Source organism: Podarcis pityusensis (assembly GCF_964106645.2).
Source record: "Podarcis pityusensis genome assembly, chromosome: 8".
NCBI classification, from domain to species: domain Eukaryota; kingdom Metazoa; phylum Chordata; class Lepidosauria; order Squamata; family Lacertidae; genus Podarcis; species Podarcis pityusensis.
This window is the reverse complement of record NC_138033.1, coordinates 87,913,858-87,937,675: the sequence shown is the minus strand read 5'-3', so window position 1 is coordinate 87,937,675 and position 23,818 is coordinate 87,913,858. Positions and strand designations below refer to the sequence as shown.

General features: G+C 47.0%; 1 protein-coding gene across 5 annotated transcripts in view; it reads left to right on the top strand.

The window, feature by feature from the left end:
* FAM178B (family with sequence similarity 178 member B) overlaps window positions 1-23,818 on the top strand; it is a 177,356-nt gene that overhangs the window by 96,033 nt on the left and 57,505 nt on the right. For 4 of the 5 annotated variants that reach the window (XM_081018155.1, XM_081018152.1, XM_081018153.1 and 1 more), the window contains 2 exons: window positions 506-603; window positions 21,778-21,853. In XM_081018155.1, coding sequence (XP_080874281.1) covers window positions 506-603; window positions 21,778-21,853 — 174 coding nt within the window. The remainder of the gene's footprint in view (window positions 1-505; window positions 604-21,777; window positions 21,854-23,818) is intronic. The other variant, XR_013989823.1, reaches the window with a different exon arrangement.

Genomic DNA, 23,818 nt, shown 5'->3' with positions numbered 1-23,818 from the left:
CCGAGCATCAGGTTGGCTGCATGTTGCTTGCATGTCACCGTGCAGCTGAGCAGACATCAGGCTCCACAAGAACTCTAGAATGCTGCCAGAGATGGCCAAAGATCCATCTAGTTTAGCGTCCTGTTCCTCACAGAGGCCAATCAGATGCCTGCTGCATTTCTTCATCCTCCACCCAGGCAAGCAACATGCATTGTGGCAGTTCAAGGGCACATTCCTGCCAGGCAAAAGCACTCGAGGAGGGGATACAGCAGGACCATGTGAGGGGTGTGGCCTGGGGAAGGACATGTCTCAGGGAGAGTTCAAAGGGCCAGCTAGAGAGGCCTGAGACCTGAGGTTCCCTTCCCTGGTTTTTGGGAAGCTTGCAGGCATAGCCTGCAGATGTTCACTGGAGCTGTTTATCTTGAAACATCACCCACCCTCTCCGTCTCCTCCTTCTCCCCATAAGTAACCATCTCAACCCACCTCCCCGGCAACTTCACAACTGACACATCCTTTTCTTTTGCAGCTGCCAGAATTGTGCAGGTCCCTCTGCCATGTCTCACAGCACCATCACAATTTGGTAGCTGTTGTGCGTTCCTTTCCTGACACCACAGCCAGAGGACGGTGAGTTTGCCCTTGTTCAGTAAGAACAGGAGGGAGGATGACTTGCTAAAGAGATACTGGAAGAATGTGGCTAGATGTCTCTGGAGGCACTAATTATTGCAAGTGCCTGCCATACTCAGACCTGAATGTTTCCAGGGGATGCTTGCTGCTAAATCAGAAACATGGCCGTGCAGTGAAACATGCTGGTATCTGGGAAGTCCCCTTCTCTTTTTCTCTCTCTCCCAGTGCTTCCACTCTGCTCACAGCCTTTTCCCGATTAGAATGCCAGATCCTTCCTAGCCTCCCCTGTCCAAACAGAGTGTCTGCATGTTGAGAAATGTGTGCTTTGGAAAAAAAGAAGGGGGGGCAGGAGTGTCTATTTCAGACCACATTGTTTAGAATGAGAACATGGTGCAACTTAAAACTGATACCACGGGCATCATATTGTGATGCACTGAGGGAGTTGGTGTGGGACTGATGACAACGTCGTCTCTGACATTGACTGGCTTCACCAACCCAATGTCTACCCTGTTGCCGGGGTGTGCGTGGAACAGGCAGAGGATCCTCTGGCTGTGGGTGGGGGGCAGTTGTAGTAAGAGTTTAGGAAAACAGGAGGCACAGACTGCAATTTCAGCAAGCCTAAGGAAGCACAGAGGACTGGGAAAGGAAGTCTGGAAGGTGGGAGTACTCCAGAGGAACATCAGAAAAGGGAGCAGAAGGACAAGAGAACGGGCAGAGGTGGAAGGCACACATTGCCCCAAAAACAGTTTCTTAAGAAGTTACAAGGCAAGAACAAAGTGGTTTGGAATACCCACTCAAATCTCTGGCAGCTGCTGCAGGAGCAGATCTCTAGTGTAAAAAGTGTTAGGATAATGGAATTTGGAGGATTTAGCCCAGAGCCTGTTCCCTATGCAGAGACTGCTGCCATAATCTCTTGCTTGCCAGCCTGTCTCCCTTCTCCAGCTCCTGTACTAACTTTTCAATCCAATCACCCTGAAATGAGCATGCCATCCTCAGTCATAGTGTGCCGTGATGATAGTCCAGCAGTCATGCTGTGAGCATCATGTTGTTGCATGTGCACACCAGAGCATTTGAATGGTGTCTTAGACTGCATTCTACTTGCAGTGGCAAATCCTTGCCCTGATCAGAACATACGTCTCAGGGCCCCTCCAGATGTCCTTGCTGTGTTCATCATGATTTGTGCTCAGGATGCTATCGGGGCAAGTTATACACAATAACGTTTCCCATTCCATTTCCACCTGCGAAAGGTTTGGGGCAGTTTGGGGGCTGTCAGCTGCACTCAGTGCACGCACCGTAGTTTCCTGCTGAAATCCATACCTTTTTCTATACAACAAATGCTCTGCTTGTAGTAGTGAGGGAGTGCCTTGGCAATGTGCAGAAATGTGCTGTATCTGCCTCTGTGTGATATAACCCCTCCCACATACTTCCTGCTGATGCCAAATACTGTGGCGTCCTGTAGTGGCAACAAGCAATTGCTCAGCACAACAATCACAGCCTGAGCATAAGAACTTCAAAAGTGCAGAAATAAAAGTAGGGTGTCATGGCATCCTGCACTCAGAGAGGATATGGGAGAAGATGGGAACACAGACAATGGCATGGACTGCATTAAAGTGTAGGTGCAAGAATGCAGGAACACGGGGAAAGCAGCACAGAACAACGGATAAAGCCGTATGAAGTGTGGATGGTCCATGCCAAAGGCATTATTCATGTGTAAGTGATATCTTGCCGCATCCGCCTGCGATAAGACACCAGTCTGGATGTGCCCTGAGGAGGAGAGAGAGTGAGTCTGGGTGGTGGTGGAGGCAGCCCCCCCATCACTGCTTTCCCCTCCCAAGAACATGTGAGCCAGGGTCTCCTCCACAGAAGCCCATCTCACACCATTTCCCTCCCTCAGGGAAGGGGAGATTGCATGATTAAGACCTCCTCCTTAAGGCCTTCTCATGACTGGTCATCATGATGGACTGCCCAGCTGGTGGTGTATGGTGCTGGAGACTGCAGCCCACACACCATCCCTGACGTATGAACAGAGAAACATGGAGACGGGGAGAAATACCAGCTGGTGTAAGAAACATTTGCAGGGAGAGGGGTGTCTTCCATAGTTCCTTGATAGTGCGGCAGGTGGTGGTTGTGCACACAGGAATTTCCTAGCCAAAAGGTTTGCTTATAGTCCTACAGATCTGATAGACAGATTGAAGTGAAAAGGGACAGGGCTGCCAGGGGCTATGTGTGTTTCTGAAGGTGTTGCTGTTATTCTTGTTCGGGGGAACTAAAAGGGCACTTGGCAGCTTTACGGAGGACCTGAGCAGAAGCTACAACTTTAGGGTTGCTAGATTAGCTTATGGCTCATAGGAAGTGCTGCATTCTATGCATCCCTTGGATATTTAAAGCATTGCTCATCTCCACATTTCCGCACGTGTCCTCTTGTGGGAGCCGACTTAAGCAGCAGATCTGATGGGGAACAGTTGCTGGAAGGGAGTGGCCCAGATGAGAAACCCCAAATCATCTGTAACTACACAAAGGCCTCATCTCCTTTCTGAAACTTGCTGGTCTTCATGGGGCCCATTTCCTTCTTTGGGAGGTGGGGCAGAAATTTCCAAAGATTGCCTTTTCCTTTGCACATTGCTTGGGAGAGGAAAGGCATTCAGCCATCCATTCCTGGGGTCAAGAGTTCAAGTCCCAGCAAAGGGAAGCGGAAGCAGAGGGGTGAGATGAACTCCCATGGTTTCCTCTGCGCACAGGCTGCTTCCACCCCATCCTGCTCGCTCCCACCCAAGCCAGCATGAGAGCTCACAAGGGCCTCAGGAGATGAAGGCCAGGCCCAGAGGAGGGAGAGAACTAGAGGGGTTTGAGAGTTGGTTTGAATAAGGCCTTGTGACCCTCACTTACAAAAGGAGGCACTGATTTTCAGCCCAGTCTTGTGCATGTTTACTGTGAAAGCTGTTTGGCAGTGGAACGGTCTCCTTCGGGAGGTTGTGGACTCTCCTTCCTTGGAGGTTGGATGACCATCTGTCATGGATGCTTTAGTTGAGATTCCTGCATTACAAGACAAGGGTTGAACTAGAGATCCCTTGGGGTCCCTTCCAACATTCTATGTTCTATGATTCAATGGGCTTCTTCCAAAGTATACAGGACCACAACCTTACAGTTTATCCCCTCTCAGTGACTCCTGCTCGTTTCCACGTGCCAGTTCACCTAAATGAGGGCTGTTGAGTGACTGAAGATCTTTTGTGTGTGTGTTATTATCAAAGAGTAAGCTTCCCTCCTTTTCTCTCCATTCCTGTCCACTTTATCTCACCTACCCTGAGACCAAAAGTCTTGCCAAATGGTCTCAGCTCATTGGCACATCTACTTTTTCTTTTGCCTGACCCCAAATGGAGCTGCAGGTGAAACCAGTCACTTGTATGCTTAGAGGGCCTGGCCGATTCATGGCTACAAAACAACATGAACATGAGCATCCTGGTCTTTCACCAAGGCTCCTGCCTGTACCTGCTGCCCCGTTGCTCTGCCCTGCCCCCCACAACACACAGTTGCTGTGCCTCAATTATTAGCTTGTCGGGAAATGTTAAGCATAATAGTTGCTCTAGGGCATTCTTAGACTTTTGCAGTGGACTGTCTCCTTCTGTTACTGTGAGGGAAAGGTCTGCTCATTAATACTCAAGTACATGAAGCCCTTCCTTCTTGGACAGAGCTGAAGTGGAACACTGCATTTCTGCAATGGCCCTGACAGTAACATGCCAATGCTAGCTATTCTTCTATAGGTCAGTCAGTTTAAGAGAAGTAGCCCAAACAATGAGAAGTTGGGGGTATGTTTTTATTGCATGGAATACATATATCCTTCCAGAAGTCTGTGCTCTTCAGGATCAGGTATGTCTGTCCTCCACCCTGCCCTTAAATGCCCTCAAAATCCATTTCTGAGGAGACCTCCTCACCTTGCCTCATGGAAGGATTGTGGGGTGGGGTGAGTAATGTCCAAACAGACCCTAAGTTTCCTTTCTGTCTTTTGAAAAGTTAGGGCAGTTCCAGAGGTTAAAGCAGGATAATAACTCTACTTAGCTTTGTATAATCCTGACAGCTTTGAACAGGCATTAAGTATTTTATCTCCTTTCCACAGGCACAGAGGGGTGAATGACTTCCTTATGTAATGAGATAATAGTCTGAAAAGTGACTTGCTACCTCCTGGCTCCCCATAATTTGCATTCATTCCTCAGCAGGGCTCTGCTAGGGGCCTGGACTCCCAAGTTCTCAGCTCAGCTCAGCTCCCGGTGCCTTTTTATTGTGCATTCCTGAAGTTTTGTGCTCATGATGATATCAGGATGGTTACATGTTATCCTGCTTTCAATACAGTTTGTACCTGCAAAAGCTCCAGGGTGGACATCCTGCTTCATTTCCCGTCAGTGCATGCCCTGTAACTTCCCACTGAAATCCTGTAACTTTTAGTACTGCAAATATTGGGGTGGGGTGCCCCGCTTTTGTGGCAGAGTGCCCTTCTGGACAGCAGTGACGCAGTAGCATTGGGGAAGCATTGCAGAGCGGCTAATAAAGGCGAATGGTGTGTAGACTGTCCTGTTTAAACCCACCACTAACACTCTGTTCTTGTATCTGAAGAAGTGTGCATGCACACGAAAGCTTATACCAAGAACTAACTTAGTTGGTCTTTAAGGTGCTACAGGAAGGAATTTTTTTACTTCGACTCTGTTCTTGTGTCAATGACACAGTACACCTCCCAACAAACACCCATCTAGAGGGATCCCAAATCTTCTCCATGCTTTGGAAATCTTCTTTTTGAGAAGTATTTAGACCTGCATTTTAGACAACATATAAATTGTTCCTCGAGACCATCTATATTTCTGTCCAGCTTGAATGGCTCTAATCTACACTGTAAGCCTCAGATGAGATGAGATACTGGCCAATGTGGATATTTCTCTTTTAATTGCGGCACAAACTGGACATGGCAGTAAGGATCCCTTGGCAGCGCATTAGGGGTGAATAGGAATAGGAGCAAGCGGGAGATCTTCTTAGGGACCAGAGTTGCAGGCTAGGAAGGTTTGAGATAATTTCCCTATCTGAATTCCCCCTCCGAGACTAACAGCAGCATGGGATTGATTTTTCTTAGGATTATAGTTGCATTGTTGAAAATTTTGTGTGTTTGGGGAAGGGGCTCACACCAGTTATTATATATTTTTATATCCCTGATTTCCTTCTAAGTGACGCATTTAACAGCTTCATGTCTTGTGTGACCCTGAAATGCAGCTGCGAGTTGCTGCAAATCCGAGTGCTTCTTTTCTCCCTTGGGCCATTTATCCCCTCAGAATCAGAACCCCCCCCCATTACTTTTCTATCTATAAGGCAAAAAAGGGAGGAACCCCATCCCATATCTTTCCTTTCATGAATGAGAAAGCAGCAGGGAGGAGAATTTTGCTCAGGAAAATAGCCTGGAGGGGAAGGTTAAAGTAGCCCATCCTCAGTTGCCATGCTGCTCCAGGCACATTTTCAGCCCCCTATAACTAAATTTCAGTTGTTGACTTTAGTTGATTATAATGCTGTAGTTATCATGACGTTTGACAGAGTTCCCATAATACATGCTCTTATAAAGCTTCATTAACGTGTGACTCTCTTATAATATACTCTTTTCCTGCAGTTTATTCTTGACTAGATCCAATAATAGACGTTTAAACTTTGCTGAGAATGTTGCTCCTACCCTTGAAATCTTCTTCCTCCCACCCAAATTTGAAATGGTTCTCCAAAGTTTCTACACACAAACACACAATTTTCTGCTCTGCAAAAGCAGGAATGCACCTTTTCAGAGGCAAAACCAAAGGCTTTTGAGGGTTAACCAGTTGCTGATAGAAGTGCCTTCCATGCTGCAGGATGCCAGAAGCCATGGAGTCTTATTTCCATCTGAAATCTTCCTGTTATGATTATCCTTCCAGTATCCTTCCTCATACACACACTTAAAAAATAATAATCTTATTTTTATTCCTGAGGTTGCAGAATCTTCCGTGCTCTATCCCCCATTGGCAAGCCCCCCCCCCCCAGTATTTATAGAAAGGCGGTGGGAGGGAGTTGGAGAGAAAAGAGAGGCTTCCAATTAGCATTTTTAAAATGCCAAAAGAATGTGACAGGAGACAATTATAGCTTTTGTGAAACAATTTGCCTCTTTCCAGGGCTGGCCTGTAACATTTGGGAGATGGGAGAACCCAAAGAGCCCCATCTCCCCAATGCAGTTCAGTGGGAAATTGTCTTGTGCAAGCCCCACTGAAACGACTGGGAGATGCTCAAGGGCAGCCGCCCTCGTTCATTTCAATAGGATTTGCATGGGAGAACGAACCACTGGGTTGTGCCACAAAGGTCTTCTGTCTCCCACTCTGACTCCCTTAGAGGCACCCAAATGGGGAGGGGGTGGGAAATGATTCACGTCACATTTAAAGGCAAACCTACGTAGTGTGCGCTTTTTGAACCAAAACACAGTCCTCTTTTGAAATTCACATTTCCCTGAATTTTGCAATGCAGTTTTCCAGCCGAGTAGATTACGTATAAAATGCATGTATTGGGGGAAATAACATTAAAAATGCCTTCAATTAGAGGAAATTGATTTGCAAAAATATGTGCACAAAGCAAAAATTTGTATATTAGGAGCCATTCATGGTGAATTTTCATGAGGTCTTTCCCCCGTGTTTAATACAAACTGATGTGGAAATGTATACAGCTGAACTTAAAATTGAAAAAATAAATGAGAAAGTAAGAGAAACTGAAGTTGTTAGATTTGCCCGTCCGTACATGGCAGATATGTTCCCTGGGCCATTGTGGGAGGGCCACCTCTTCTTGGGACTTCTCCGTGTCCCATGTCCCAAAGCAGAGCTGCCCCTGACAGTTTCTCCCACTCCTCCAGCTGTGCCTTCCGCAGTGATTCTCCTGTGAGCCCTTGGCCTGGAGCTCCTCCTCTCCTCCTCCCCTCTCTTCTGTGGATCCTGTTGGACAGCAGCCCAGCTGGCTGCATAAAACCTGCTTTCGCCAGAGAGGTTACTTGGAGTTGAGTTTTATTTTTCCCCTTGGTAGCTGGGATCAGCCCACTGGCATGATGCCAGCTGTTTCCCCTGAGCACAGAGGGGAGGAGGGGATCTTTGTTGCTGTACGGCTCACTCTCACTCCCTTAGTCTACCAGGCCCACATTCAAAGCAGGACCACGCTTCCCTCTGAAGGCTTCAGCCCAGCTATGCTGAGACTTCTAGGCCTTTTGGAAAATGCCATAAAGTGCATTATCGTTGCCAGTGCATAATAGAAAGTTGAAAATATAGCAGGGGCGTAGAGGTCCTCAGCTGACGTCTTCTAGGCAAGAGACCTGCCCCCTAGCCCCAGTCAGGAGTATCCCCAGTTCACATCTCTTTGATGCTTGAAATATGGCAACCCTGGTATAATCCTCCCTCCTGGCAGGTCTTACAGTCCCCAGAACAGCAGTGGGAAAGATGGGCTGTAGAAAGCATCTAAACATCTTTGAGGCCAGTCTTGTCAGTTTATTCATGTTTCTTAGAAAATGAGGTGCCGAAACTCACCCTGAACACTGCCCTCCTTTCTTAGAATGGCAAAGGTGCCCACCCTCTGAGAGGGGCCAGAACAAGTTCCGGCGGCAAAAAAGGCCTGCATTTTGTATTATTTTAAAAATTATTTACTTAATAATGTGTGTTATCCACCCCCTTCATTGTTAAAAATGATTCCAGTATGGAGTAAATAACAGATGGTGAAAATGCAGCCCCTTAGATTAAAACACAAAACATCTATTCACAGTATCAGCAGCCACTAAAACAGGCAAGTTGCACCAGGCTCCAGCATTAACACCCCACATATTGTGGAGCAAAGAAATGTCCCTTTCAGCTAGCAGGGAAAAGCTCATCTAAGTCGACGCCAGCTGTAACTCAGAGGGAGAGAGATCTGTAGGGGGGGGGGGGCACCACTGAGAAGGTTGTATGGAATTCACTGTCACAAGATTTGGGGGGGGGGCATTAGCTTAGATGACCTCAAAATATGTGGCACAATGGGTCAGTGCACCTGGCTGCTAACCAGAAGGTTAGTGGTTCTAGCCCACTCAAGGACAGCTGTAGGCAGGATTCCTTCATTGCAGGGGGTTGGACTAGACGACCCTCAAGGTCCCTCCCAACTCCACAATTTTTTTTATTCTATGAGTGAGACAAATTTTATAGAGGACAGATCTGTCAGTGGATAAGCCATGGTAGGTCACTAAATGGAACCTCAAAGGAAGAGTAGTTGCTGGCCCTAGTTGGACCCTGCAGCCTTCTCCTGCATGGGACCTTCCAGATGTTTTGGACTGCCCGTTGCCACCAGCCCCAGCCAGCATGGCCAACAATCAGATAGCATCCTCTAACAACACCTAAAGGGTACCAGATTGTGGAAGGCTCAACTGCTGGGACTGATCCACCAAGGCTCTTCTTACTTTATCTACTTTACTAAATTCATACCTCGCAATTGCACCACATGAAACCCAAGGGGGCTGTCTTGTGGTTCACAGATGGTTGCCCATCCAGGTAGACCTGCTTCGCTTCAGCAAGGTGGTGGCCTTGTTTGCCTTTAAACCAAAAATAGGTTCTTACGCTCATCCTGCTGTTGTGTAGTCCTAGGATTATTGCACCATGCTCTTTTTTCTGACTGTGTCGATTTACCCAAAGTCAGGAGCAGAGAGTGTGGGAGAATTAAAAGCAAGAGCTAGAAAGATGAAGCTGATATGGAGCTTGACAGGGAGCCAGTGAACGGACGTTCATGGAATGTGTTTATAGTGATGGGAAGATGAGTTTAGCAGAAACATCCACAGTTAGCAGGCAGGGGCATCCTGGTGGGAGGAAAAGAGGACGAGAATGGCCTTTGATGCAAACTCAAGTAAGTACAGCTCAGCAACAGAGCCAGTGCCCTTCCTGCAGGACCAAGATGACCTACTCAGCTATGCTCATTTGGTACCTCTGAGCAAGTCACTCTCTTTGTGCTTCCATTAGATAAATGTAACCCACTCCACTGACTTGTTGGGATGATGAATGAGGTATGAAGCGATTCAAGACAGGTTAGGCTATGAATCTTAAGTCCCATCTGATCGATTAGATACTGGACTACTCTCTTCCATTTATTTCCTGGTGCTTGCCCAAACAGTAATGCACATATAGGCCAAACTTCTTAGTAGGAAGTGGGCCTCCCTAAAGAGGCATTGGCAGTCGTACTGGAGGTATTAACAGTTGCTTCATGGGGAGCGAGATCCTTCTCGGTTTCTTGGGTACCTTGACTGAGTCTGTCTAACTCATTGGCATTCGTTGAGGGGACCTCTGTGGCCTTTGGGCATCATGAGCCTAGAACAGGGCCAGAAAGATCCAAAGGTGACTGATAGGGAGGTGTAGCTCTTCAGACTCAGGCTCTGGGCAGGGGTTGGTAGATCTGTTATATGGCCTGGAGCTAATCTTGTAAGGGGTGTGAGATCCTGTACAGCAGAGCATGAGAAACTGTTGCTGGACTCCTTCAGCCCTGATCATTGGCTGTGCCGGCTGAACCTGATGGGAATTCTAGTCCAATAACACTTGGAGGGCCACCCACAGGTTCTCCATTCCTGATGTGTACAGGCTGTGAGGTCAGGCAGACGAAAGATATACAGATCGTGCTGATATGCCTGGTTTTAATTTTCTTTTAAAAGAAATTCAAAGTGATTAATGTTAAATACAGTATAACAGTTTTTTGTTGATGATGTGAACCACCCTATGATCTTTGGATGAAGGGTGTAATAATAATAATAATAATAATAATAATAATAATAATAATAGTAATACCCCGCCCATCTTGCTGGATTTCTCCAGCCACTCTGGGCAGCCTACAGCACATATAAAAAGATAGTAAAACATGCAAAATTTAGTAATAATAATAATAATAATAATAATCCGCAGCAGCAGCTCCCCTTAATTTCAGTGAGTCTTGTGCAGGAGGACTTGATGGCTCGCTCCATGTTGGCTCCATTGGACTTTCTCCCTACTTCACCTGGTGCCCAAACTTCAGGCAGGACTGAGCTTCAGTCTGGGCCCGGAAATGGCACCACCATGGAGGGAATGAGATGCCCCATTTATTTCCCACTGAGTTACTTCCTTTATCAGAAGCCTTAGGAACTCTGTTGGGTTGCATCCTTCTGACCTTAAGGAGAGCAAAGCTCAAGCTATATGCTTATGGGGAAACAGTGGCACGAGTGCCACCAGCCTGAGTTTTCCAGAAGAAAATGTGATTTGGCGTGATTGCGTGTGATTTCTCTGCTTACTTGGCTGCTGTTCATAACAGTGGGGAAACAGGGAAGCACTCATGCAACAATGTTGTGTGTTTTGTTTTTCTACTGTGCATTACCAGTCAGACGCAGATTGGTGGTGCCCATTAGCTGCTGTTTGGGCTACAGGTTTTGTATCTGAGCTGCTTCTCTTTGGAGAGACCTTCAGAGAGACTCTGATCTTTTCTTTTCTTTTCTTTTCTTTTCTTTTCCTTCTCCTAAGGAGGCACACTCTGGTACACTTTGACACATTCTGATGAGGACCAGTTCCCTCTGCCAAAGTTGTCTCCCACAACCTTTCTCCACACAGAACATCTCCCAAGCTCTAGGAAAACTCCCACAACTTCTCCACCTAGATAACAGACACAGACACCTAATTCTTTTGCCTTTCTGCTGGATAGCATTTCTTTAGCCTTGCCCTCAGTTGCCCCTCATTCCGCCAGGCACTCGCACACGCATGCACACAACACACGCACACACACACACACACACACACACACACCTCCAATAATTCCTCTGCCTGGGCCTCATGCCCTTATAAATCTCTGCAGCAGAGTTCTCCAGCCTGCTATTAGGCACGTGCCTGGCCAATTTCCCTCCCCGCCTCAGCTGCCCCTTGTGTTACATTCACCTCATTTTGCTGATGGAGTGCTTTCCAGCAAAGTCCTTAAAAGCAGCTGTTCAGAGATGAAGCCCAACGCCGCTGCTTCAGCTGACGGTTGTCATGCAATGACGATGCTTTGCATTGCCCTGTGTAGAGCAATTTCCACATCTAAGGAGTCCTTCCTTATTGTGCTTGACAGCGGGTGTGGAGTGCATTCAGCTTTTCTGTACAGCAGCACTCCCCACCCCCTGCCTCGCCTTCCAAGCCAGAACAAAAGTGACATGGAGCTTGACAGCCTGATGAACGCATTAGACAGACTGCTGGCATGATCAGCATGTATGTGTGCATGCAGGCAGGCATATCTCTCTATATCCACCCCCACCCACCCATGCATGAACACCTCGATGTGGTTAGTTTACCTGATGTCCTGGTCCAGTCCCCGAGATAACTCTGTGGGAATTTGTTTATTGAGTTCTGGATAAGCCACAATAGTGGGATGAGCATGTGTCTTTTGTATTCACCCTGCTGAGGCACAGTGGCGGCGGCTGCGCAACAATATGATTACACCCAGACCAGTCACTTCATAATGCTTGGCAGAGCAATAGCAGCATCCCAAGCACAAGGTGGTGCCCAGGAGCTAAGGCTGCCTCTGTCATCCAGCAGCAAAATGGGGGTGAGGGATTGAAATAATAGCCTGAAATCACCTGTTTTGCTACACTGGACCTTGCACCCAGCATAAGTGGAACAAAAATGTCCTGCGAGTGCAAATGGTCTTATCACCTCGCCCCACTCCTCCTTAAACCATGTCTCTTTAGCCTCCCTGCCCCCCTTCCCTGGGAAGGCCTCTTTGGGTGCTTCCAGGCAGCCTGTTTATGGAAAGTTCATCCTGACTTGTTTGCAGGAAGATTAGACAATGAATGAGCATCCATTCTGATTTGTATGTTGGGAGGTTAGAGGATGCTGCCTCAAAGCAAGTGTTATTATCCTACACTTTCCACGTGCCTTGCCCCATCATATTATTTATTTATTTATTTATTTATTTATTTATTTATACATAGATGCATACATACCCCGCCCTCTGGCTGGGTTTCCCCAGCCACTCTGGGCAGCTCCTAACCAAATATTAAAACACAATACAGCATTAAACATTAAAAACTTCCCGAAACAGGGCTGCCTTCAGATGTCTTTTAAAAGTAGGATAGTTGCTTATTTCTTTGACATCTGACAGGAGGGCGTTCCACAGGGCAGGCACCACTACCGAGAAGGCCCTCTGCCTGCTTCCCTGTAACTTCGCTTCTTGCAGTGAGGGAGCTGCCAGAAGGCCCTTGGCGCTGGACCTCAGTGTCCGGGCTGAACAATGGTGGTGGAGATGCTCCTTCAGGTATACAGGACTGAGGCCGTTTAGGGCTTTAAAGGTCAGCACCAACACTTTGAATTGTGCTCGGAAACATACTGGGAGCCAATGCAGATCTCTCAGGACCAGTGTTATATGGTCTTGGCAGCCACTCCCAGTCACCAGTCTAGCTGCGGCATTCTGAATTGCAGTTTTCGAGTCACCTTCAAAGGTATCCCCACATAAAGCGCATTGCAGTAGTCCAAGCAGGAGGTAACTAGAGCATGCACCACTCTGGCGAGACAGGCTGTGGGCAGGTAGCCTGCGTACTAGATGGAGCTGGTAGACAGCTGCCCTGGACACAGAATGGACCTGCGCCTCCATGGACAGCTGTGAGTCCAAAATGACTCCCAGGCTGCGCTCCTGTTCCTTCAGGGGCACAGTTACCCCAATCAGGACCAGGGAGTCCCCCAAACCAGCCTGCCCCATGTCCCCCCAAAATAGTACTTCTGTCTTGTCAGGATACAACTTCAATCCATTAGCCACCGTCCATCCTTCAGCTGCCTCCAGACACTCACACAGGACCTTCACTGCCCTCACTGGTTCTGATTTAAAAGAGAGGTAGAGCTGGGTGTCATCCACATATTGATGAACACCCAGCCCAAACCCCCTGATGAGCTCTCCCAGCGCTTCACATAGATGTTAAAAAGCATGGGGGAGAGGATGGAACCCTGAGGCACCCCACAAGTGAGAGCCCAGGGGTCTGAAGACTTATCCCCCCCCTTTCTGAACACAGCCCAGGAGGAAGGAGAAGAACCACTGTATAACACTTATTGAAAAAGAAGTCCAATCTTTTGGGGGAGCTTTTTTGTTTTTGTTCAGCTCAATACCTCCCAATCAACTGTAATTGAATTTGCCAGTATGTAATTGCATCCCACCAGAAAATAGTGACAGTCTGAAAGCACCTTATATGAAGAAAACAGATAGGAAATAATACAAGTGTAACCTGCATCCAAGTTCTCTTTCCTCCCTCTCCCCCCAGCACTCAGCATTCCATGCCCACAGAGCCTCTTTCATCCTAATTGGGCTGTATGGCGCATATTCCCCTCCCGAGGGTCCTGCCCCTGGAACCATTGTGGTACTTCTGTAAACCTTAGGGTTTCCCCAAGTCCACTGATACCTCCCTCTGGTGCAACAGCACTCACAAAATTAAGGTTGCTATTAATATGTGTGATAACACTATTATTGGGGTAACTGGCTCAATTACCTATTATTCTTTAGATAGAATAATAGAATTGTTGAGTTGAAAGAGACCACAAGGCTCATCTAGTCCAACCCCCTGCAATGCAGGAATCTTTTGCCCAACATGGGGCTCAAACTCACAACCCTGAGATTGAAAGTCTCAGACTCTACCGACTGAGACAGGGTCTTCGAAGCCCTTTCTTATACTAAGTGTGCTTAGTGTGTTTGCTTAGTGAATCTGGTTAGAGAGTAGACTACACCTGCTGCAGTCTGACACACATAGATGCTTGTATGTAAAAATAATAATAAAGTTGTTTGTTGTAGGAGATGCATAACTTGGATGGAAAATGTTTCTAGTTCTAGTCTAACTAGTCTAGAGAAGAACAAGGCAGCCATGAGGATGGTTAAAGAGGACCTCCCATATTGAGGTCCGAGAGAGAAGTGTGAGGAAGAGGAGGAAGCTGTAAATGGGATACTGCCTAAGATGTATCAGTCTATATACAACAAAAATAATGAGAGAGAGAGAGAGAGAGAGAGAGAGAAGTCCGCAGAGAGATAAAGGTACAGGGATAGTCTGGTAATTAGGAGGTTCCTTACTTGGTCAGTGTAAACTCTTCTCCTGCAAACTTCCAACGAGAATAAAGAGAACTGCTTCTGAGCATGTACCAAGTGCTTTTCCTTCTCCACACTGAGTAAGGAGCAGGGCTTCCCATATAAACCTGAGTACCAAAGATTCTCAGGAAGTTATTTCCATATTGTGCAGCTTTTTGGTGCTCTCACACAGGAGACATACTCAATCCCTAACAGGGCTGGCTCTACCATTAGACAGAGAGAGGTGGCTGCCTCAGGTGGTAAGGGCTGAGAGGGAGGCAGTGAAGTGTTAGAAGACAGAGTTGCGGGGGGAATGTTGTGGATAGTAGGAGAGGATATATTGATTAAATATTATCCTTCTTCACTCACACTAGTGAGCTAGTAGCAGAGCACATTCCCTTGCACATTGCTGGAACTTAGTTGATAGATTCATTGGAATCGTATAAGTTGAGCAGTCCAGTCTGGCTTGTCCAGATTGGATTGTTCCTGGTAAATTTCCTATTTAGTTCCCTCTTAAAAACAGTAATGACACGACAGTCTTCTTTTAAAAGTAATGATCATTACTTACGGTACATTCAGTTCACAGAATTGTCCTGAAGGCAGGCATTATCTTGTAGTTACAGAAAAAAGTGTGGGTACATCCTCTGTGAGGGATGAGCCCATGTGTTGCTGGCTGAGAGCCAGCAGACAGCAAAAGGCAAAATGGAGAGAAGGGATCAAGAGAGAGAGAGATGGCTGCATGACTAGCCCTTTTGTAGGGTCTGCCAGGGTCACGCCCATCTACCTGGTCACACACAGGGGGAGTCCTTCTGGCTGGAGCAACATTCACTTGTGTGTCCACTCTGGGCAAACAGGAAATGTTGTATTTGACTGCTTGAGTGATGTTACATCCCACAGTGTGTGCTATGCAGCCTTGCTATAGCAGAGTTGTCCAGTGTGACCTGTGAGCTAGTCCTTTATATTATTCAGTTTCCCCATCTGATATTTGGAAATGGCTTACCTTTTATCAGCAGGCAAGGTAGGAAGACAGAAAAAAACAGTGTGTTTAATTCTAATGTGGTTCAAGAGGTTTGCAGTGCAATCCTGACTTCAATGGGACTTACTCCCAGGTACATACATATATACATCATTTAATTTGTAGGCCACCTTTCCATAGTTCAAGCCATGCTCAAGGCAGCTTAAAACATGGGAAAATACATAATTACAAGATAGCAAAAGAAGTTATAAACAATAAATAAAACATCAAAAAATACGCTACCAAATTGCACAATTTCCACATATATCATAAGATCCAAAATAAAGATACAAAAGATTAATATCAATAATAAAAACAAGTCCTCCACCACCACCCAAGGGTAGGGGTCTATTGAATTGCAGCCTTAAAGTCTCTTGCTGGCAGACCTTAGAAGTGGGGAGTGTCTTCACTGTGCAGCTAGTGCCCAATGGTAAAGCTACAATTGCAATAGACTTTGCAGCCATTTCTCTCCTAATCTAACTAATGAAGTAATCATGACTTGAGTGCTGGCAGGGATCCAGGCTGTGTGAATTGCTGAACTGAGTTGCATGGCTTTGTCTGAAGTGAGCAGTTACCTGGCTCCCTCCAGGGCTGCGGATTCTTCAGGTATCCCTCTTCCCGGTGAGTGGTTCTGTGGGGGACCGTATCAGCATGCCAGTTGGCAGACTCAACAACTTTGAAAACAACAACAAAAACAGGTCAACTTTTGTGTCCGGATTTTCACTTTTTGAAATATGGCAACCTTAATTTATTATGTTTATTAAATTTGTATACCCATCGATCTCAGAGCGGTTCACAACACAAAAGTACAACACAAAAAACAAAACAAAACAAAACACATAATAACACATAATAAAAATAAGAACAGAAGCAAACCCATGATCCCTCCTTCCACGACATTAAAAGGGCATGTATTCTCGAGAAGAGCATTCTGGGCCTTCCCAACACAGACATAGACATGGTCTCTATGAGCCAGATTAATGCTGGATAAAAGCCATAATTTTCAGGCAATATAATCCAAATTCTGCATGGAGAAAAAAATGGATTCTGTAACCTGTAAATTGAATAATTTATAAATTGTATAATTTATAAATTTATGTATTGTATAAATTGTAAATTGTATAATTTATAAATTGCATAATTTACTGTGCAATGCACATTACTTTGCCCCATTTAATCTAGTTGGAAGGAGCAAAGGGCTGCACAGGAGAAGCTCTACCATGAACTCCAGGAAACTACAAACGCGTTGGCAGTGCAAGAGGAAGTTGCAGCATGTCTTTCCCTAGAGCTTTTCAAGACAAGGTTGGACACGAATCTGTCATGGCTGCTTTATGTCCAGGAAATCCTGTCTCGGGGAGAAGGAGCTTAGCCGAGATGGTTCCCCGGGTTCCTTCCAACTCTTAAAGTTTTTTATGGTTCAGCAAAAGTCAAAGAGCTCAGCAAAAGTCTTGCGGGCCTAAAAAGAAGGCTTCCTCATGCCACTGCTTAAGAGCGCCAGATCTTTATGCTACTGTTGTGGGCAGACTAAGCTTGTGGTGAACTCTGTGGGAACACCTCCCTTCTCTTGTGGCAGCGGGCTGTTTAAGGAAGGCTCCCCAGATTAGCAGGAGCAGCAGTCCAAGTCGATGAAACTCCTATTCCACTGAAGTCCTGGATATTCTCGTTGGCTGGCCAGTCTTATGTTCCAGATGTGGGTCTTGGCCCCAGAGGATAGGGAGGCTCTGCCTAACTTGAGAAGCAGAAGCTCATCCACATTTCCATTTGTGCTGCAATTTCTAGGCACAGGTCTGTGATTCAGAGGCCTGGGTCTGGGCAGTTTTGTGTGTGTGCCCGCCCAATTTCCCCCGGAAAACATGCTGTTTACCACTGAATTGGAACAAATGTCAATTGAGTTGTCCATACTCCTTAAGGACCACCTGCTCCCATGCCAACCTGCCCAAACCTTTAGCTAAGCTGTTTCTTCAGGTGCCCCAGATACTGGAGGAAAGGCAGGTGGCAACCAATACCTTCCCCAAAGAAGTATACAGTCATGCCTCGGGTTGAATACGCTTCGAGTTGAGTGCGTTTGAGTTGCGCTCTGCGGCAACCGGGAAGTAACGGAGCGCGTTACTTCCAGGTTAGTAACGGAGCGCGTTACTTCCAGGTTTTGCCGCTTGCACATGCGCAGACGCTCAAAATGACGTCACATGCATGCGCAGAAGCGGCGAAAAGCGATGCGTGTGTGCGCAGACGTGCCATCGCCAGTTTACATTTGCTTCTAGATGCGAACAGGGCTCTGGAACAGTTCCTGTTCATATCTAGAGGTACCACTGTATCTGGTCACTTTGGGTGCTTCCAGAATGTCACCATTTTTAGGTGGGATTCAGTTACCAGCAAATGCAGGTTGTGCAATTCAGGTTTATTTGGAGTTCTTGCACAACAGACCTGTCCCCCCCGAAACTCCCCCCCCCAGCCTTTTTGCAGTAAGGAATGTGATGGGGAAAGGCACTGGAAAGTGTGAGATGACATTTGCTTAATGCAACATCATCTATCTTCCCCGGAAACAAATAAGAATGAATGCTCAGTAAATAGCCGTGACCTCTGCTCAACCTTTGTGCAAACACATCAGGATGAATGCTTAATAAACAGGTTGTGTGAAAGTGACCTTAGGCACCAGGTTAAGGTGTGATTGTTCTTTCAGGCATTTTAAACGATTTTATACTGTGTTAAGTAGTGGTGTGTTTAATGTGTGTTACACTCTGCTTTAATGTTCTGTTGTATTTCGTTTTGCTATTGTTGTTTTAAAGTCTTAAACTATATTGTAAACGTCTCTGGGATAATTTTTTCTGAAGGTTGGTGTACAAATATTCTAAAGAAATTTTAAAAATTAGGACTCTGCACGTTATGTGACCCTCTTTGTGCATATTAAAAAAGAATCTGGAATTTGTGTGAAATCTCCATGCCGTGTGTATACACAGCGAAGAAGCTGCCTGTAGGAGGAATCCTGTAGGAAGTGAAGCAGCACTAAGTTGCAGAGTTTCACATGGTGCTAGTAATATTTACACATCACACAAAAGGAACACACCCTCAGCAGAAGAAAACAAAAGGGCTTCTCTTTCAGCAGCAAGGAACACCACAGAAGGACAAAACCCACAATGAATTCTCAGCGGTTTATTCAGGAATTAAGCGCTGTTATGTGTTCATTCCACTCAAAATGTGCCAACCTGGTGCCCTTCCACAGATGTTTTGCCCTACATCTGCCACCAGCCTCTGCCAGAATGGCCGTACTCCATCAGCTCCAGCCCCCATATGGCTGGCCGGCGCTGAGGGGAACTGTAATTCAGAACTTGGAGGCGGGGGCAGCAGGCTGGTGAAGGCTCCTCTTCTTCATTTAAACACTTCTTCATTTAAAGCAGGGATTCCCAAATGGTATGCAAATAGAGGGGCTGAAGGGTACCTTGAAACATTATGGATGAAGACATCATTTTGTAGAGCAGCGGGTTCAATTTCAAAGTGGCTCAGCTCCCCTCAGTTCAGGCAGAACACCTTTTTCCATCATCAGGGTCAAACTGCCAGGGAGGGGGGAATAATACTGCAAACTGTCAGTAAAAGCCAGCTGTGGCTGGTGCTGCTTATGATGCTTGCGATCTGCCCTCATTCCCAAACTCCCAGGACAGCTTTGCATATATAAAAGGAAAAGTTTCTCTTTTTTCCTATGAAGAAGCTGAAGTGTGGGCCTATAAACAGATATCATTCATGTGACACTTTAAAGGCAGACAGCTTGCTCATGAATTGGGGAAAGACAGAGCCAGTGGCTGAATCAGGGCTCAGTTTGCTGCCATGTAGTCCCATTGTGGCAACTGCGAGCCCGAGAAGAAGCCAGGCTCACACAAGGACTCCTGTAAAGGCTCTGTTTGTATTAGGCCTTCTTTCACCCTAAGCCACCGTATTGGGTGCATCCACCACTTTATTTGGCAGGGGTGGGGGGGCCCTTTTGTGACCAAGGGCCACATTCCCTCTTGGGCTGCCTTCTGGGGGCCAAATGCCAGTGGCAGGTCCAAGGTCAGAGGAGCAGCCTTTCCGTAAATGGGCTCGTTTCTGCACATGCTCACACGTCCCTCTCTAGCCTCTGTCCAAACAACCAAACAACTAAGAGGCATTGTCAGAGTTCATGGACACATTTTAGCCAGGCAAAAACACTTGAGGAGGGTAGGAAGCAGGGCTGGGGAGAAGGGTTTGGGCCTTGGCACAGTCCCAAGGGGCAGCAAGCTCTGGAGATTCTGCAGCGCTGAATCCCTGGAGGAGGATGCGTGAGCTCATTCCTGCTCATCAGTGCTCTGGCCTTCTGGGGTCTGGTGCAGACAGAGGGGAGCGTTAACTCCCCCCCCCCCCGCCGTAACACCATTCCCAATCTCCCATGACTGCTTTTACATCTTGCCTGGCTTGGCCCTTAGGGATCCCCGGCTGCCAGCCTTGTTGCCAGTGATGTCACCGTCAGCGAAAGAGCAGCGTGCCAGTTTGCGTTGTCAGAATGCATATAGCTGATTTAATTTACTTGCTGCTGCTTGGCTTTGGATATAGCCAAGGTGGCTTACTATGACTTGAAGTGAGGGTCAAGAGTTCCAGCCTAATGCTGGGGATGATAAGAGTGGCCTGTTGGCACAGAAGCTTTTGGTTTGCATGGTGGTGCCAGAGTTCTGCAGTGGCCCTCGTGCAAGGGAGTAACGCAGCGCAACAGGGGAATCCAGTGCAGTGTTGCGCCAGCAGAGAATCATTGTGCAGCAAAGATGCCAGCAACTGCTTAGGCATTCCTTTGGGCAACAACATCCCACCAGTAGAGTAAGTATCCCACTAAGCGACTTTAACTTAGTGCTGCACTGGACACAATCCAATTTTTAGGCGCCAGGAGAAAACGTTCCTCTTCAACCAGGCCATGGGCTGATTAATATTCTACAGCCTTTTAAATGAGTCTGTGGGAAGGGTGTGCGTGTTGTTGTTGTGCTGTTTTGTTTTACTTATTTTTATCCTGTGAACTGCCCTGAGATCTTATGATGAGGGTGGTATATAAATCTAATAAAATAATAATAATACAACCCAGAATACAGAAAGAGGATACAACTGTAGTGCTAACATAATAAGAGGACAGTCTAAATTTAATTAGTAAAAAGAAAATCATCCAAAAGAATGCTCACAGAGTGGCTAGCAAATTAAATAAAGTGGGAGGCAGCGAGAGATAGAGCTCTACCAATGCTTTAGCAAGAGGTTTGTGGTTCACTCCTAACCGACACCTTTGCATGGTGCTGGTGGGATCTGTCCAAGATGGTTTCATTGCCTGAGAGAAGGGAAACCCAAAAGGCCACTCACTAATATGGGGCACAATCCACCCAGTGGTTCTCCTGACACAAATCTCATGGAGTGAATGAAACCTGTGATGGGAGACTGAGGTCCCTCCAGACCAGTGGGGTTTTTGTGGGTGTATTCTGCAGCATGTCACAGATTCAGTAATAGTGCTTGAGTTGTGAATTTATACTGGACCACCCACACATCCTCCCTCTCCAATCTTTGCTCTGTGATGCTTCCCCAGTGTTACTATACTGTCCAGAAGGGAACTCTTGTGCTATAGCACAGCGAATCCTGTCCCCACCTGAATATTTGTGGTTATGAAAAGTTGCAGGATTCTAGCAGGAGGTTACGGGGCAGGTGCTGATTGGAGGCAAAGCAGTATGTTCATCCCAAAACCTTAGCAGACTCGAACAATTCTCAAAAAGTGGGGTTGCATATGACTGCCCCAGTCTCCATGAATGCCCCATGAAAAGGATATCTGGAGGGGCCCTGAGAGCCTTGAAGAGAGAGAAAAAGAGTGGGGATCCTTAGGACAGATCCAAAGGGCACTTTGGCACCTGAGGCATACAATCCAAATGCTCCTGCCTGCCCTTGTTGGGATTTTTTTTTTTTTTAAAGTAATAATTCCATTTAAAACCAGAAACTTTGATGCCCTTTGGCAACATCACGAATCTGCCATGCTCTTGGCAGAGCTGGTCCATGGCATGATGAAGGAAAGGAAGGCTTCTTGGCATGGGGCTGGAGAGGCTGATGCTTTCTCATCTTTCCTCTAGACAACTGCGCAGGAACCTGAGTCTCTGTTTCATTACAAAGCTGCTGGGAAAGATGCAGACAGCAGTGAGCAATGAGGTTAGTGTGGGAAAACGTGGGAAGAGGGTGAACTGGTTCCAGGTCTGATGATGCTTTCCTGGGATCCTTCCAACATAGAATCATAGAATCAAAGGATCACAGAATTTTAGAGTTGGAAGGGAGACCAAGGGCCATCTAGCCCAACCTGCAACGCAGGGATCTCAGCTCATCCATGGCAGGTGGGCATCCAATCTTGGCCTAAAAACCTCCCAGAAAGGAGAGTCCACCACTTCCCAAGGGAGACCATCCCACTGTCAAACAGCTCTTCCCGTCAGACGGTTCTTCTTGAGGTTTAGTCGGAATCGCCTTTCTTGTATAGCAGGAGCTCCCTTGGAATACTGGCTATGGGTTTTTCTGGGAGCATGGCTGGCAGGGATCGTGCATCCTGTTTGTGGATGCTGAAACATTTGTGTAGACCAGCAGTTGTCAAAGTTTTGCCTGTGAAAGAGGCCTTTCTATGTCTGTGTGACTGTCAGTGAGTTGTTGCATGCCTTTCTCCAAGCTCATATACACATTTGGGGTGCAGACAGAGTGCCAGCCAGGCTTACAGGGCCCCAAGAAGTCCCAAGTGTGACTTAGAATGCATTCAGAACTCCCCAGCAGGCTGAGCACTGCAGATGTGCACGTCTGAGCATGTCTACCCAGAAGGGGAAGCGAAGCAGGTGTGACACAGGGCAGCCTGGCCCTGGCACAGAAGGAGAGCCACGTTGTGCCCTGCAAACTCCTTGTCAGCAGAAGGAACCTTTGCAGGTCAGAATTCTGACACACATTACGGCACAAAAGGACAAGTCATTTTATCTTGAGGAATACATTCCGGGGGGGGGGGGATCTGCCAGGGAGCACATGCTGGTAGTGGGCAGGCTGGGGCCAGAAGTGGGCAGGACACCCCTTTTCTCCCTCCCTCGTTCTCTGCTTTCTCTTCCCCTTCTCTCTATTACAGCCTGTGTTCTCCCTGTCCCTGCCCCTCTGCCACCGACTTCTCTCTCCCTCTCACTTCTCCCATTTCTCTTTCGTTTTCTTTCTTCTCGCCCCTCCCTGCATTTAGTCTAGAATCAGCCCTCAGGCTCACGTTGCCCACCCCGGGAATTAGAAAGGTGCATCCAGCCCCTTCAGAACCTTCCAAGGTGGCACACCCTTTAAGACATCTAGAAACCATCGTTTCTTCCAGCAACTTTTCTGCCCTCATCTGGGTTCCATCTCCGTGCGCCCCCCCAGGAGAAAGGGAGGAGGTGCACACCGTGGTTTTGTGACTGCCATGTGTGACTGGGTTCCAATCCTTCCTGGCTTTGATTTCTCAACTTTGAACGCAATGCCAGAAAATTAATATAGCTGCTTGCGTCTGGGACTCATAAAGGCTGATGGGATCCCTGCGGAGGAAAGCGACACGACAGCAAGGCCGCCTGCTCTTAGCATCCTTTCCAGCAGCATGTGCCCTGCTGTCAGCATCTCGTGTAGACAGGAGCATGTGTATCTGTCATACATGAGGAGCCAGATAGTCTGGTAGAATGTTTTCTGTGTCAAGAGTTTTGATGAATATTTATTGATTGATTGATTGATTGATTTATAAAAGTATTTATGTAACTATGTAAAAGTATTTATGTAACTACCCTCACAAAAGGATGTACTGCTCTCTGGCTTGAGAGCAGTACATGTGAAAAGGATCTAGGAGTCTTGGTTGACCACAAACTTGACATGAGCCAACAGTGTGACGCGGCAGCTAAAAAAGCCAATGCAATTCTGGGCTGCATCAATAGGAGTATAGCATCTAGATCAAGGGAAGTAATAGTGCCACTGTATTCTGCTCTGGTCAGACCTCACCTGGAGTACTGTGTCCAGTTCTGGGCACCACAGTTCAAGAAGGACATTGACAAACTGGACCGTGTCCAGAGGAGGGCAACCAAAATGGTCAAAGGCCTGGAAACGATGCCTTATGAGGAACGGCTAAGAGAGCTGGGCATGTTTAGC